Source organism: Setaria italica, chromosome VII (assembly GCF_000263155.2).
Source record: "Setaria italica strain Yugu1 chromosome VII, Setaria_italica_v2.0, whole genome shotgun sequence".
NCBI classification, from domain to species: Eukaryota; Viridiplantae; Streptophyta; class Magnoliopsida; order Poales; family Poaceae; genus Setaria; species Setaria italica.
Window position 1 is genome coordinate 32,306,110 of NC_028456.1, and position 16,446 is coordinate 32,322,555.

At 46.9% G+C, this 16,446-nt stretch overlaps 2 protein-coding genes and 1 pseudogene across 2 annotated transcripts; 1 reads left to right on the forward strand and 2 right to left on the reverse strand.

The window, feature by feature from the left end:
* Positions 1-3,981, forward strand: LOC101769025 (receptor-like protein kinase HERK 1). Its single transcript, XM_004977057.4, has 2 exons — positions 1-669; positions 837-3,981. The coding sequence occupies exon 2, from the start codon at positions 1,179-1,181 to the stop codon at positions 3,687-3,689; it is 2,511 nt and encodes an 836-aa protein (XP_004977114.1). The 5' UTR covers positions 1-669; positions 837-1,178; the 3' UTR covers positions 3,690-3,981.
* Positions 3,982-4,427: 446 nt separating this feature from the next.
* LOC101769424 (serine/arginine-rich splicing factor RS2Z33-like) lies at positions 4,428-8,646 on the reverse strand. Its single transcript, XM_022828052.1, has 7 exons — positions 8,467-8,646; positions 7,226-7,377; positions 6,193-6,232; positions 5,965-6,060; positions 5,539-5,726; positions 5,344-5,457; positions 4,428-4,905 (listed from the first exon to the last, which is right to left on the reverse strand). The coding sequence occupies exons 2-7, from the start codon at positions 7,369-7,371 to the stop codon at positions 4,725-4,727; spliced, it is 765 nt and encodes a 254-aa protein (XP_022683787.1). The 5' UTR covers positions 7,372-7,377; positions 8,467-8,646; the 3' UTR covers positions 4,428-4,724.
* Positions 8,647-10,601: 1,955 nt separating this feature from the next.
* Positions 10,602-12,334, reverse strand: LOC111255696 (annotated as a pseudogene).
* Between the last annotated feature and the right edge of the window lie 4,112 nt (positions 12,335-16,446).

Sequence of the window (16,446 nt, forward strand, 5' to 3'; positions counted from 1 at the left end):
CGTTTCTCCTCTCCTGCTCTCCGTCTTCCGCTACCCACCTGCACGCGGCACGGCCCGGCACGCCACCTTCGCAATTCGCTCGCTCGTCGTCTCCACCGCCGCCATGCGCCGGCTGTAGGAGTAGGAAGAAGGAGAGAGTGAGACTCGTTCCTCCAGTGGGAACCTTCTCGCCAACCCTCAACCACCACCGCCGCCGCCGTCGTCATCATCGTGACGCTTGCCTCGGATTAGCGCGCGAGCGGGGGCTAATTCCAATCCCCCTCCTCTCCCCTTCCATTGCCCCGTTCCACGCGGACGCGGGGTCTGCTTTGTTTTTGCTGCGCTGTTAAACAAAAAGGCAGGCAGGCAGGCGGTGCCCGTCGCCTCGCCTCGCCCCGCTTCCTTCCCTTCCACCTGTTGCGTGCTCCCGGCTTCAAGAAACCGCCCGCTGGCCAGCACAGCAGCAACACGCCTGCGCTCGGGGGTGGCCCGCCGCTTTTCCCTTCCGCTTCTCCCCTGCCACTACCACCAATTTGCCCCTCGGTTCTCCGGCCGGATTCTCTCCCGTCCTGGGGCGCCGCTTGGATTCCGCTCCGCGAAAGCTTCGGTTTTCCGTGCCGGCGCCGTTATTTCTTCGGGGAGAGGGACCGGAGCGCCGCTTCTTGGGGCCTGCGCTCAGGCTCAGCAGAGGTAAAATTCCGCCACCGACGCTTGTGCAGATTTATCCTTGCCCTCAGCTTTCTGCTTCATGTTGATTACCGCGATTCAGGGCTTGTGCTGTCTGCTGTGTTCTAAAGTGTTTGAATCCCTCTATGCTGGAGAAGAAACTGACAATTTAGTGCCCAACTGTTGCGCAGATCGAATTCTTGGTTGGTGAACGCTGCCACTAGCCCTGACAACGGAGGTTTCTTCTGCTTCTGGCCGTGATTTTGTTTCCCCACTCCTGCCCCCAGCCAAATTCCAGTTTCTCCATTCCTCCTCTCCTCCTCTCCAATTTCTGATTGTCCTTGCAAATTGCAACTGGGAATGGTCTCGTTGGTTCAGCGGTGTGCCTGCGGCTCTGAAAGAAATTAAGCATTCCTGCTCTCTTCAGTCCTTGCACCTATCTCATATAGCACTTCCAGTTCCAGCCTTTATACACCTCTCTGCGATTCATGACCCTTCCATCCTTCTAGCCTCCATCTGCACCAGAACTCGTCATGGATAGCAGGACTGTCAACCTCAAACTGGTCCTAGCCTTCACTGCAGCCATCTGGGTTCTCGGCACCTGCAGCGCCGATTTCACCCCTGCAGACAACTACCTCATCAACTGTGGTTCCACGATCGATGCAAACGTCGACCAGAGGGTCTTCCAGGCAGACAACTCCGGGCCGGCCATATTGACATCCTCCCAAAGCACCGCAGCAACCACCTCGCCGAATTTGGTCTCGGGTTTCGACAGTGCTATGCTGTATCAGAGTGCCAGAATATTCAACGAGCCATCGTCCTACGCCTTCAAGCTCAAGAGCCGCGGCCGGCATTTTGTCCGGCTTCACTTGTTCCCCTTCAAATACCAGAAGTATGATCTTACCACGGCGAACTTCAAGGTGTCGACGCAAGACATTGTGCTCCTCGACAATTTCACTGCGCCGAGCAGTTCTGCGCCTGTGTTCAAGGAGTATTCTCTCAACATCACTAGGGACATGCTCATCCTGACATTTGTGCCTCTTGGCAACAACACACAGGCCTTCATCAATGCTATCGAAGTCATCTCAGTTCCTGATGATTTAATTACTAATTCGGCGCAAACTCTGAACCCTGGTCAGTATCTCGGCCTGTCGGTGCAGCCATTGCAGACATTCTACAGGATCAATGTGGGGGGGCCGAAGGTGACTCCTGACAATGACACGCTCTGGCGAACATGGGTTACCGATCAGAGTTCCTTCTTGAATTCGACTGCCACTAAAGTTGTTAATTTCCCAGGAAAGCTGAATTACCAAGACGGATTAGCGAGACAAGAGGATGCACCAGACAGCATATACAATACTGCAAGGCAATTGCTTGTGCAGAAAAACACAAGCACCATGTCCAATATGACATGGCAATTCGATGTCGACGGTCGGTCGAGCTATCTCATCCGGTTCCATTTCTGTGACATAGTGAGCAAGGCTGAGTATCAGCTCTATTTTGATGTATATGTGGATAGCTTGCCAGCGTCAAAAGATCTTGATCTCTCCGCTAAGAGTTCCGGTATCCTGGCAGTGCCATTTTACATGGATATTGTCTTGCCATCAAGTGACCCATCTGGTAAGCTCAGCATCAGCATTGGGCCTTCTAGCTTAAAGAATAGTGCACCAGATGGCATCTTGAATGGCCTGGAGATCATGAAGATGAACATTAGTACCGGGTCTGTTGTCGTCGTGGCACCACCACCAGGGGCAAAGAGCCATCTTGCCGTCATATTGGGCTCTGTTCTTGGAGGCCTTGCTGCTGTCATAATTGGTACTGTTCTCTGCATCTGCTGCAGAAGAAAGAAGAAGCCACGTGCACCACTGACAAGCCGGCCCTCAAGTTCTTGGACACCCCTGAATGGTCTTAGCTTCCTTACCACAGGTAGCCGAACAACCAGCCGGACCACTCTTACATCTGGAACTAGCGGTGATACAAGCTACAGGATTCCTTTTGTCGTGCTGCAAGATGCGACAAACCACTTTGATGAGCAGATGGTCATTGGAATTGGAGGCTTTGGCAAGGTCTACAAAGCAGTGATGCAGGATGGCAGCAAACTTGCAGTAAAGCGGGGCAACCAGAAGTCTCACCAAGGGTTGAGGGAGTTCCGGACGGAGATTGAACTGCTGTCAGGGCTACGCCACCGTCATCTCGTGTCACTCATTGGTTACTGCGATGAACACAATGAGATGATCTTGGTGTACGAGTACATGGAGAAAGGCACTCTGAAGAGCCATCTGTATGGTGGTGATATGCCGCCTCTCAGCTGGAAGAAAAGGCTGGAAATCTGCATAGGAGCAGCAAGAGGGCTCCACTACCTTCACACTGGTTTTGCCAAATCAATCATACACCGTGACGTCAAGTCAGCAAACATCCTCCTCGATGAAAATCTCCTGGCCAAGGTTTCTGATTTTGGCCTCTCAAAGGTCGGGCCTGAATTCGATCAAACGCATGTCAGCACGGCAGTAAAAGGGAGCTTTGGGTACCTTGATCCTGAGTACTTCCGGAGACAGAAGCTGACAGACAAATCAGATGTGTACTCATTTGGTGTGGTTCTGCTTGAGGTAATCTGTGCAAGACCGGTTATCGACCCAACTCTTCCAAGGGACATGATTAACCTTGCTGAGTGGGCTATCAAGTGGCAAAAGAGGGGAGAGCTTGATCAGATAGTGGACCAGCACATTGCCGAAACAGTCAGGCCTGAAGCACTAAGAAAATTCGGGGAGACAGTGGAGAAATGCCTTGCAGAGTATGGCGTCGAGCGTCCCACGATGGGCGATGTGCTGTGGAACCTGGAGTTTGTGCTGCAGCTGCAGGAGGCTGGCCCAGACATGTCCAACATCGACAGCATGAATCAGATCTCTGAACTCCCTTCAAACACCAAGAGAGTAGTAAGCTCCCTAGAGCTCAGCACTGCAGATGAAAGCAACACAGGGATCGATTACTCCGACATGTCGACGAGTAATGCCTTCTCGCAGCTGATCAATGCTGAGGGAAGGTGAGCTGGACTCAATTGTTCCAGAGTCGCTGAAAAATGTTACAAGAACTAGAAGCAGGTGCCTCTCATTTCTTTTCTTTTTTTCAGAGGGGAACAGATGCCTCTTGGTTGACTATACTGTCTATCCCTTCATCCCCTGACATACAACACCGAGTTCTGAATTGAATTGAAATTTTGCTTGCCCATGTAATTACTAGTATTCTTGGAAGTATAATTCTGCTGGAATTACAGGCTGTTCGTTAAATAATTTTACTCGTGTACCCTGTTTGTTTTTGCTGGATATTGCTGTACCTCTTTGCCCTGATTTTGCCGCTTCCATCCATCCCAAATTTAAAGTACATAGCTTTTTGCTATGTACATATAGACATTTAAAACTATACCTAATTTGGGACGGGACGGAGGGAGTAGAAGATAAAAAGACAGTTGCAGGCCAGTTTTTAAAGTGCAAACTGCCGAGGGCCCTGATTTGCTGCGATAGTTCAGCAACATGCTCAACACATTCACGTGATGGATAAAATACGGTACGGTCGTGCATGTATGTGTGTATCTGAAGGTGCAAGTTGCAGGCTATGCACCCTGGTTCACTAGAATCTGAAGTTGCAATTTACATACCAAAACCTCACATTTGATGTGTCATGTTCGCTAAGTACTGAGGTTAAGCATAAGAATAAACGGATGCATTCTGCAGATGGCATCTCCTCATAAAAACAAATTGTAAGCTAAGGCAACACGATCATCAAGGTCACAGAAACATAATTCAGTGCAGGCAATATTCGAAACAGAGCACCATCTCCCATAAAGATCCTTCAGATATGAGGTCCCAATGCCTCGGCAAAATTTGCAGCATTGAGGTGAGCTTTTTGAGGATCCAGGGACCCAATCTTCACTAAAGCTAAGATTCTTAAGACAATGCCTACGCATAGTCATCAAGGTTCAGGAGAGAGTTTGAGAATTCACAACCCCAGAATCTCAAGTCCATAGCCATCAAGGTTCAGGAGAGAAAGTTTGAGAATTCACAACCCCAGAATCAAGTTCCGGGTCACTGGCGCTTCCCCCGAGCTTCACCTTTCCTGGGGCTCCCACCATGATATGAGCCATTGCGTTCAGCTTGTTCCCTTGGTGGGAGGTTCCTCCTGGGGATGGGGCTGTGATGGGGGCTTCTTGGTGGCAACTCTTCACCACCAGCGTGATAGTAATCCCTCCTTGGCGATGGAGGCCGACTGTTAGAGAGAACACAGTTAATAACTTTGTTACGTAAGCAAATGTCAAGGGAAGGGTTGGAAAGCACTGACTTTCACATGCTTAGCATTGCATAAAATAATTCAGCAGTCATTTTCTTGCAAGACATATTTTTAAATGGAAACTCCTCTAGAGGTAATGTAGCTGTTTCTAACAGGCTACAAGTATAACAAAGCAATTTAGAACATTTCTTAGGAGCACCGATTACCAATTAGAATACCGTAAAGATTGGTCAAATCAACATATTTCCTTATCACATCAACATATACAGCATGAGTGGAACATAACAATTGCAACCTCTTGCAGGTTACAATAACATTATATGACCACACTTCATTTTCATCCTTAAGAAGCAGAAGCAACTAGCATTGCAGATGGTACAACTGCAGCATATAACCAACCAAGGTTTAATGCAATACCTGTAACTCCAGTTTTGGTCCCTTCCATGACGAGCAGACGGAGACCTTGAGTAGCTTCTCCCTCGGCCCTTTCCAGGGTGAGGAGATGGAGACCTTGAGTTGCCTCTCCCTCGCCTGTATTTGTGAACTTCCAAATCAAATGTATACTAAAAAATAAGGGCACATGCAAGGTACCTAGAGAATTCAAGGAAATACTTTAGATCCTTTGGACTGTTCTGGCAGTTTCTTTCTGTATGGCCCATTTCTCCACAGCGGTAGCATCTATCTCTCCAGTCACCAGCTTTGCAATCACGAACCCAGTGGCCATCCATCCCACAGTTATAGCAGCGGCCAGGAGGAGGTCCTTTGTCATATTGACGGACACCTCCTGGACCACGTGGCACCTAGGGAAATCAACAAACATGTCAATAGGGAAGAGAACAATAAAAGGGCGCTGAAGTATAAATGAATAGAGCAACCAACAATTACAGCGAATTAACGAGCAACCAACAAATACAGCCAATTAACACTATCATCTGGGGCAGTAGTTCAACAAAGCTCTATTGTCCACAACATACAACAAACGAAGCGTATAGAAAAGCTCACATGAAGTAAGTAACGATGATAACAGCAAAAGCTTACCCCTCTTGCAAACTCAACAATGATGCGACTCCCATCAAATTTTCGGCCATCAAGGTCATACCTTGCATCATCTGCATCCCGGGGATCACTAAATTCCTGCAGTACATCCAGCAAACCAAAACACATGGCTGGCCTTAAATGTGAAGAGGATAATGAAGTACTGATTATCAACTATAAAGATTACAGGAGCACATCTTGCACATCAAAGGAGTGACGAGATCTACTTACAACAAAGCCAAAGTCCCTCTTCAGATCCACTTTCCTCAGTCTGCGAGAATGGTTGACAGTAACAGTAACTCCGTCAAGACCCAAGTAATGAAAATGTATCCCCAGCCAGTAGTCAAATTGAACATTACTTTGCCATAAGTGTAATTTTTCGACAAAAAAAGGGCAGAACTTTTCAAAAGGGTTTCTAAAATCTGCTCAAAACTTTGGTGCAACAGACACCAATTCCGCCAATGGCACACTCCCACCATGGACACCGAGTTAGGGTGACAATCCATAAAACCTTCAACAAAATTATTAGTTAATAAAACTCATAAGGGACTGTGGCATGTGATGGAAAATTGGCAACAGAGAAAGGGAAACGAAAGGCCAAGGAGGAGCGCAACATACTCGATCAGACAGCACAATGTAAAAAGTTTGAAAGCCAGAATCCTCAGGAAAAAGAAAAACAAAACCTGAACTTTTGGTCTCCACTTGTGTTAGCAAAGAGAGACAAACCAGAATCAACTCCCATTATACACTGTACACAATGATTTGCATTATGTCACAATGCAGAGAATGTAAGGGGCATCAGCCTACAAAGAAATAACTTCTATTATGAAGAACATATCCAGAAGACCAGATGGGATCCAAATTGTGAAGCACTGATGTAGCTACAGAAAACATCATTTATATCTATTAATGAGCCAAATAAAGATCATCAATAGAACTAAGCTTACAATTTCACCAATGATAAAGAACCCTAATATTTTGATAATCAAGAACGAATTTGGTGTACTTTAACTAATCTGCAGATTGCAAGTCACTGAATGAACAGCTTGAGAAAATTGCCTTGAAGCTTGCAGTATATTTATATTTTATAATGGCATGGCTCACTTTTAGCCAACATTTAGAGAACCAATTGCAGTTGGGAATGGGGATCACTTGTATATAACATATTTCCAGAAAGCAAGTTAAACCAAGCAGCACAATTTCATTTCAGGAGCAACTCCAAACACAAATATAGAAAGTCAAAGTTCAGAACTGATTTGCTCACCTCCCATATTTGCTGAAAAGGTCTTCAAGATCATGTATCCGAGTATGTGGAGAAATCTGACCCACGTACAACTTAGTGTTACCACCATGTCGACCATAGTGGTCGTATCGATCATCGTAATCATAGCGGTCATCATATCGAGGCATTTTGCACTGCAGGACAAGAAAATGTCAGGATACAATAACTATACAGAGAACATTTGTGCGACAGAGATGCAAATAAACTTGCATGGACCTGGTGCAGCAGAACTCAATTAATTATCCTACCTTCCCCTAATCAGGCCACTCCTATGCAGTAGAGTAATTACTTCTGTAAATATTATTTTTCTATTTACTGCACACCATTTCAGCAGTACAACAGTGTAGTGGTCGGATACATGCTATGGATGGCACAAGACAAGTTACAAAGATTGTGCCAAGCTTCGCAGCAAAAGGTAATTCAAAGATCAAGATAATCTCACACAGAACCAGGAAAACTCTTGAACTCTTATCATTTCAGATGATCCCCGTAAGAACAAGGCCACACAAATGCCTTAATATAATGATATGCAGCTCTCTTTCGAGGGGGGAAAAACTTGAACTAGAGACTAGCGAGCCAAAGATCATACTTCCATCAATCAAACATCCCAAAACCCCTAAGATTAGACCTACCGGATGATGCATTTGAAACTCTAGTTAGAAAGGCCCCTTTCACACCGAGGCTCCTTGGCATTGGCAAAGAAAAAGGAAAAGAAAATGCAGCATAAAGACCCCCAACAAATCATGCCAAAATCTGTCAACTTTAGATGATCGCGCACACAAAAATTCTCATACACCACAGCAACTAATCAACTATCGCATTTCAAATGGTTCTGGAAACAACAGAGACTAAACGTGCCGTAGACTAGAATTACTGGGACAATAATCAGGCCACTACAAATTTCACAGAACGCTAAGACAATATATAAAAAAATGCAAATCAAAACCCTAATTTGCATAACCCCTCCCACACCTAGGCCTCCTACCAGCGGCAAATTTCCCTCCATCCTAATACGGTCTGACAGACAACGGAAAAAGAAAAAAAAAATGCAGCATTTTGCAACCAAACCACGCCAAAAAAGATCGCGCATTCCAACGCGAGCCTGTGCTACGACGGTACGACCGTTAGGATCACACGAACGAACAGGCAAACGATGATCATGAGGCAAATCAAGCCACGAACAACACGCGACAGCTAAAAAAAAGCGAGAAGAACCCACGCACCAACCCGCTGGCTCCCCGTGAATGTTACGCGGGCGGTATATACAAACGGGAGTAATCATCGAAGGCGGAAGGTTCGGGTCGGCGGAGAGCACGCACCCCCCGAGGATGCGAGCGGAGCGGTGCCGCGGGAACCCTAGCCGGCGAGGAGGCGGCGGCCCCGGCGACGGCGAGGCAAAAGATGAAAAGAGAGAGTGATACACTGATTGGCGATGCGCCCGCGTCCCGGGTTTATGCGACGGCCGACAGCCGTGGCACGGCCGCCGGGACTGGGTGGGGGTTGATGGGCCCGCGATTGACATGGGCCGAATGGCCGACACGGTTTCAGATTCTTCTTCCCATTCATCTATTTATTTTCTCGAGATTTTTTCCGAACGAAGTTCTCGCGCTCGGCATGTACACAGATTCACGTGTGTGAATTGTGAACACAAGTAAACCAGACATGTACGTATGTGACATGCACGTGTCTATTGAAAAAGTTTTTTTACTAATGATCTTATTATATAGATAGAATAACAACCTGCACTGCATGGGATGTGCAAGTGTGCAACTGCCATAATAGCACGGCAGGCAGATAGCAAAGGCTTGGACACCAAACTTGCAATGCGTGTAATTAAATAAACCAACACGTAGTTACATACACATCAACAACGAAAACAGAGAGCTTAAATACAGTGGGTAAAATAGAATATGCATCATTGCAATTGCACACGACATAGGACACCTACACATATTATGTTGCAGGATATTCCTTTTTTCATGCTAGGTATGCTTGTTTCTACGGCCACCACCAGATCTTTAACTTTGGCATTGGTGATGTCGTGATAGGAAAGTGTAAATAAATAAGGAAAAAATTCAAATTACTCCCCAAACTATGTTTTGTTTCAATTTATCCCCTAAACTATGCTATTTGGTTCAACTTACCCATAGTGCAATTTGTCATTTTTTTCCTCCATACAGAAGTTGAATTTTAATTTGAGATTTTCCATGGTGGTAGTGGACATCATAATCTACATTTAAAAATATTTTATTAATTTTTCATCATTAGTGTTTATATAATTTTGTAGCTGAAGGATAAATTGTATTATTAAATATTGTACCCTATCAAATAATGATAGAAATTCCATGATATATTTTTTTAGCATGGCTTATGATGGCTGCTATCATCTTGCGAAATTTGAACTTAAGACTCCACTTGTGCACGGAGAAAAAAAAGATAAATTATGTTAAGGGGTAAATTGAACCAAATAGCATAGTTTAGGGGGTAAACTGAACCAAATGGTATAGTTTAGAGGTAAGCTTTTGCCCAACTTCATCCCGGGTATATGTCTTTCACAACTTAATCATCGTGTGTATCGCTGTCGCCGGAACATGGCTAGAATTAGCAATTGAGAAACATTCATCTTACAATGCAGGGCTGGTTAATTACTAAGTTAAGGTAAAAGGGTCAGCATGGAATAAGATTGGAATCTTTGGTTTCACTACTCACTAATGCGCTTCCACAGCTCACCGAAGGTGCACCTCTATTTGGTCCATCGCTGTGAGGTTGCCTGAGGATACCACTACGTACGAGTGCGCTACAACTCCGTCTAAAGATGCATGAAGTTGGGAAATTGTAGCCAGGGTTAGGGATTTGATAAAGGAGAATGGATTTTGAGAGAAATCAAAGAGGAAGAGGTGAGAGCCTGAGCTTGAGCGGGATGCGATGCCAGCTATTGTGAAAGAATCCTTCGTGTTTATGGTAGTTGGGACTTTTGGGTGGAACAAATTAGGTCTTAGCACGGATGATGCTGGTTGGTTCAAGCTGTATGTATCGGGCTAATAAGAATTGCTGAGTGTCTTCCAATTAATAAATATACACATGTATATATAGCACGTACATACTTGATTTTTACTTAAAAATCTTGAGTATTCCCGGGATGCATCAACGTGCCTCCGCCCATGAGGATGGAGTATTCAGTACACCTCCCGGTTTACTTATTGTTACCACATCATTGTACTCTTGCACTCACGCCATCTAGCGACATCGTCAAGCCAATCGTCCCAGTACGTATTTTCATATCGATGTTTGGGTAGTGTAACAAATTTCCGTATAACGGTATAAGTAAAACAATTACCCGTAAAATCGAAAAACTGAGTTCCAGCAACGTCGATTTTTAATAAAACCAATTATCGTAATATCCTATTTCTCGCGTCACGCATAATCCGCTTCCACACTGCCAACTGACTAATCAGCCACTGCCGGTCAGCCGTGTGCCAAAGGACCCTATGGATATTCATCTACATCTTTCAAAAGCAGCCAAGAAATTCAGCCCGAGAATCCTCTGTACATCTTTCAAAAGTATCCAGATGTAAAAAAGAGTGAAAAATAATGCACAGTAGAGTTTTTTCAAAAAAAAAAAGCACAGTAGGGGTCCTAACCCATCTCAAAAAAAAAATTGTGAAAGGATCTCTTTCCTGTGTTCTTTGTTCAGCTAACCTGTCAGCATATACCACCTAATCTCAAGTCCTAAGGCTAAGCAAATAGGTTGTCCTGGAGGTTCCTCAGCACCAGCAAGATCTGCTCATCAGAACAAAACAGAGAACGTGCGAGCGCAAGTAGCTGCAGATGGAATTGCAATGTGTAAATGTAAACGAGACCAAACTGATTATCTGCTGACGACTGAGAAGAAGGGCATGCAGCGCGGGCTCACCGTGTCCACGACGACAGGATCCACGATGCCCTGCAGCCGCCGCAGCTGCGCCTCGATCGGCCGCGCCGCCGCGCCGGAGCGAAGACGTCGCCGACGAACCTGTACACCAGGGCGAAGCGCGGATGGCCTGCGGCACGGGAACAGATTGTATTTTCAGCTACGAATTGTTATTCCTTGGCCTGTTGCACGATCACACCAACTAAGCAAAGCAGGTGAATTGTTCAGCAGCGTCTAGTACCTGGCGGCAACGGCAGCTGGATCATCTCGTCCTCCTGCGCCAGCGTGGCAGCGGCAGCCCAGCTGGCGCCGCCCGGTTCGCCGCCGCTGCGGCTCGGCCAGCAGTCACGACTCCGGCTGAGGCGCGCGCCCAGTCGGCGCTCTGCTGCGCGGCGCCGGACGGAGACGCGAAATCCATGGAGCTCATCATCGACGGAGTGGTGGCCGTCGGCCACACCTGCTGTGCCGCCATGGCCGCCGCGGCATTGCCGTCAGGGTGGCTCTGACTGCTGCAGGGAGCGTAAGCGGCAAGAAGGACGGCGCGGCGGCAGCGCCGCCTCGAAGCCCAGCTTCTGAGCCTTGAGGAAGTACTTCTGCGCGTGGCTGCGGATCTGGAACACGCAACAAGCTAGTTGAATTGAGCCATGGACAGACGATCGATTAATCGTCAAGCTCTGGGTTGCATATTTATATTATTATATTATATATAAAAATGCAAATAATCTCAGGTACCTGAGTGGCCGTCTTGGTGGCAACGAACTGCTCGATGCGTTTCCAGTCGCGGCCGAATCTGCAAGCCACAAGAGACATGGTTGCTCCGTCAGTGATCTGTCTCAACTCTGGAAGAGATACATGGAGCATGTCAGCCCGTCAGGTATGGTGATCGAGAGTGAGTTGGGGAGAATAATGGGGCCGGTCACAGCAAGAGGGCGTGGAGGAAGCGGTCGTGCTCGTCGGCGGCCCTCTTCTCTCCCGCGGCCGCGTGATCTTGTACGGCTTCCGGGGCTTCTTCCCCGCCGCCGGCATCCCGGCCGAGCTGTTCCTCGCCGCCACCATCGTCACCTAACCTTCTCTATCCTCCTCTTTTGGAGAGCAGATGGATCGAGCACGCACACTGATTGAACTGCTAGTTCTTGCGAGTGTGTACTGTGTAGTAAACATATATGGTGCCGGTGGCAACGCGCGACAGATCGAGCCGAGGTCGATCGAGGCCGCGCGCGTTTGGCATGAAGAACACACGGCCGGCGTGCTCCACGTGAGGGATTAGCTAGGCCGCACGTGTCAGAATGCGCACGTGCCTGTTGTGCGGCGGCTTTGTACCTGGAGAGCTAGCTAAGCTCACGTCGCTATCTGCGAAGTGGCAGCCGCCGCGAGGGGTGGTGTTTAGGCCGATGGACGGATGGAGGAAGCGGCGGGAGCCAACAACCCAATCGACCTTTCAAAAAAAAAAAACCAATGGACCATCTAGAAGAAATCATGCAAACGCAGTATCACACCTGATTCAAACTTGTGTCTTTCTCCTGATCGGTGACTCAGGGCTGCACGACATTGGCAACACCAAGGGAGGTAAGTAGCTCAAATAACTACCCAATGTACTTTGGTGGCTACGTACTCAGCCTTGCAAACCTACGGGGCAGTCACCCTACTTCCTAGTACATGGATCAGAAGCCATACTTCCTGCCGACGTCATGTGAAAATCTCCCACAGTCGAACAAATACGATGAAGGCGTGGCAGAAGAAACAAGGCGCCTAGACATAGACAGTGTAGAAGAAGCCCGCTATGCGGCACTCGTCCAGTCAGCAAGGTACCTTAAAGGACTCCACCGTTATCATGTTCGCAACGTCAAAGGATGTTCCTTCAACATCGGTGACATGATCCTCAAGCGTATCCAAGACACCACAGGGCTGCACAAACTCAATTCGCCATGGATGGGCCTTACATCGTATCCAAGGTCACAGGCCCAGGATCCTATTGTTAGGAACGAACGGCGTATGGAATATGAAGTAAAGAATCAAACCGCAAAGGAGACACACGATTTACGTGGAAAACCCCTTCAATGTGAAAGGGAAAAACCACGGGCACCAGCCGGCAACAATCTCACTATATCAAGAGTTTGGGGTTACACGCCTATGGCGGCTTACAAGAGAATCTGATGATCTCTTTCTCTTCTGTTGTTCTGTCGCACGAAACCCTAGCAAGGGTGTATGTATTTATAGTACCGAAACCCCAGACAGGGGGTATTGAGCTATACGGACTCTTGGTCCCGTACGAGGATGGGACTCCTCCTCGTCCGACCTTGAGTCCTTCGTCCTGGAGTCGGATGCGCCTGGGACTCCGCCTCGCCCGACCTCAAGCCTGGGGTCGGATGCGCCTGACCCCTTAAGTGTCGATCTCCGATTCGCCCGACCCCGAGTCCTGGGGTCGGGAGATGCTCCGACTCGCCCGACCCCAAAGTCCAGGGGTCGGAAGACGCTCCGCCTCGCCCGGCCCCGAGTCCCGGGGTCGGGAGATTCTCCGCCTCGCCCGACCCTGAGTGTAAAGGGTCGGGAAGGTCGGCCTATATCCTGGAGTGAATTTGGAACAACTCCAACAAACTCCACCTTGAGACAAATTCATCTTGTATCATTAACCCTTCATCCTGAACAGAATAAAGACAAGGAAAACCACTGGTGCCAACAATAGTCTCTTGGACTATCCGATTAAACCAACTAAGTCCGAGCACAGCTCAACTTAGTAACAGGAACAGGCTTTGTCATCATATCAGCAGGATTATCATGAGTACTGATCTTGCATACCTTCAGCTTACCTTCTTCAATCACATCACGCACAAAATGATACTTGATATCAATGTGCTTAGTTCTCTCATGGAACATTTGATCTTTAGTGAGGTAAATTGCACTTTGACTGTCACAGTGCAAACTTATGCAAGATTCAACTCCACAAAGCTCGGCGTACAAACCTTTCAGCCAAATCAATTCTTTGCACGCTTCACAAATCGCCATATATTCTGCTTCAGTAGTAGACAAAGCAACAACCGACTGTAAAGTAGCCTTCCAACTCACAGCACAACTGCCAACAGTAAACACATAGCCTGTGAGTGACCTGCGCCTGTCCAGATCAGCAGCATAATCTGAGTCCACATAGCCAACAAGACTTTCATCAGTTCTTCCAAACTTTAAACAGGAATTTGCTGTGCCTTTGAGGTATCTGAAAATCCATTGAACTGCCCTCCAATGTTCTTTGCCGGGATTAGACATATATCTACTAACAAGACTCATAGCATATGACAAATCTGGGCGAGAGCAAACCATGGCATACATCAAAGACCCAACAGCACTAGAATAAGGAACTTTTGACATGTCTTTGACCTCTGCATCTGTACTAGGACACTGAGCAGCTGACAACTTGAAATGGGGTGCAATAGGAGTACTTACAGCCTTAGCATCTTGCATGTTGAAACGCTGAAGAACTTTCTTGATATAATTCTGTTGACTAAGAAATAGCAAACCAGAATTTCGGTCTCTACTAATTTCCATACCAAGAATTTTCTTAGCATTACCAAGATCTTTCATATCAAAACCGCTACTCAATAGCTTCTTTAACTTGTTTATTTCAGTCTTACTCTTGGCAGCAATCAGCATATCATCAACGTATATCAGCAAGTATATAGGTGATCCATTAACATGCTTGATATAAACACAGCTATCATACTTAGATCTTTTAAAACTGTGTGATAACATAAATGAATCAAACCTCTTGTTCCACTGTCGAGGGGACTGTTTCAAACCATACAAGGATCTCTTCAACTTGCACACATATTTCTCCTTGCCAGGCACTATGAAACCTTCTGGTTGGTCCATGTATATGTCCTCCTCGAGTTCTCCATGCAAAAACGCAGTCTTCACATCTAATTGCTCAAGCTCAAGATCATGTGAAGCAACCACACTAAGGAAAGTGCGAATTGAACTGTGTTTTACCACTGGAGAGAAAACATCATTGTAGTCAACACCCGGAATTTGGCTGTAGCCTTTTGCAACTAACCTTGCCTTATACTTTGGAGGCTCACTTGGAGATAAACCCTCCTTTCTTTTGAAGATCCATTTGCAGCGAATGGCCTTCTTATTCTTAGGCAAAGGTACAAGTTCCCATGTACTGTTCTTCTCAAGAGATTGCATCTCCTCATGCATAGCCGAAATCCAATTTTCAGTATCGCCACAATGAATGGCTTCTTTATAGGTTGCGGGCTCATGAACATTCTCCACCTGTTCAGCACAACTCAAAGCATGGTAAGATAAATTACACTCTTCAATGAGACGGTTAGGAGGGGTAACTGTCCTTTTGGACTTGCGTTGAGCGATGGGTAGATCCTCCTCTGGAGTTTGCTGGACATCATCATGAGCATCAGCCGACCCCGAGACTGAGGGGTCTGGCGCATCAGCAACATCCGACCCCGGAGCCAAGGGGTCTGGCGCTTGAGCATCAGCCGACCCCGGAGCCAAGGGGTCTGGCGCATCCGATCCCGCGACCAAGGGGTCGGGGTTATCAGCATCAACACGAGCGTTCTCCACCTGCATGCGCATTCGCTGCAGTTCTTTGTCTGGAACTTGATCTGAGGGCAAGCTGTCAGTAAACATCACAGATTCATTGAAAATAACACTTCTGCTCATAAAGGTCTTTCCTGTTTCCGGGTTCCACAATTTATAGCCTTTGACACCCGAACCATAACCAAGGAAAAGACATTTAATAGCTCTAGGCTCTAATTTTCCATTATCAACATGAGCATATGCAGTGCATCCAAAAACTTTCAACTGTGAGTAATCAGCAAGCGTACCAGACCATACCTCAATGGGAGTTCTTGTATTTAGTGGAATAGAAGGCGACCTGTTGATCAAGTAACAGGCAGTATTAGCAGCTTCAGCCCAAAAACGCTTGCTCATCCTGGCATTAGACAGCATGCAACGGGCCTTGGATATGATGGATCTGTTCATGCGTTCGGCCACACCATTCTGTTGTGGAGTATGGGGTATGGTGTGATGTCTTACAATGCCTTCTGATCTGCAATAATCATTAAATTCACGCGAACAAAACTCTCCACCATTATCAGTGCGAAGCAATTTCACCTTCCTTTCAGTTTGCCTTTCAATCATGACTTTCCAGTCCTTAAAGGCGGCAAAAGTATCATCTTTCTGTTTCAGAAAATAAGGCCACACTCTTCTAGAGTAATCATCAATAATTGTGAGCATGTAACGAGCACCACCAAGCGAGGGCTTACGAGAAGGCCCCCACAAATCA

Excerpts from the sequence above, each read along its gene's own strand:
- LOC101769025 (XM_004977057.4), top strand. The coding sequence starts at position 1,179 with ATGGATAGCAGGACTGTCAACCTCAAACTGGTCCTAGCCTTCACTGCA.
- LOC101769424 (XM_022828052.1), bottom strand. The coding sequence starts at position 7,371 with ATGCCTCGATATGATGACCGCTATGATTACGATGATCGATACGACCAC. Across the intron at positions 6,061-6,192 it reads AGAGGGACTTTGGCTTTGTT|GAATTTAGTGATCCCCGGGA; the intron begins GTAAGTAGATCT and ends GATGTACTGCAG. Across the intron at positions 4,906-5,343 it reads GACCAAAACTGGAGTTACAG|TCGGCCTCCATCGCCAAGGA; the intron begins GTATTGCATTAA and ends TCTCTCTAACAG.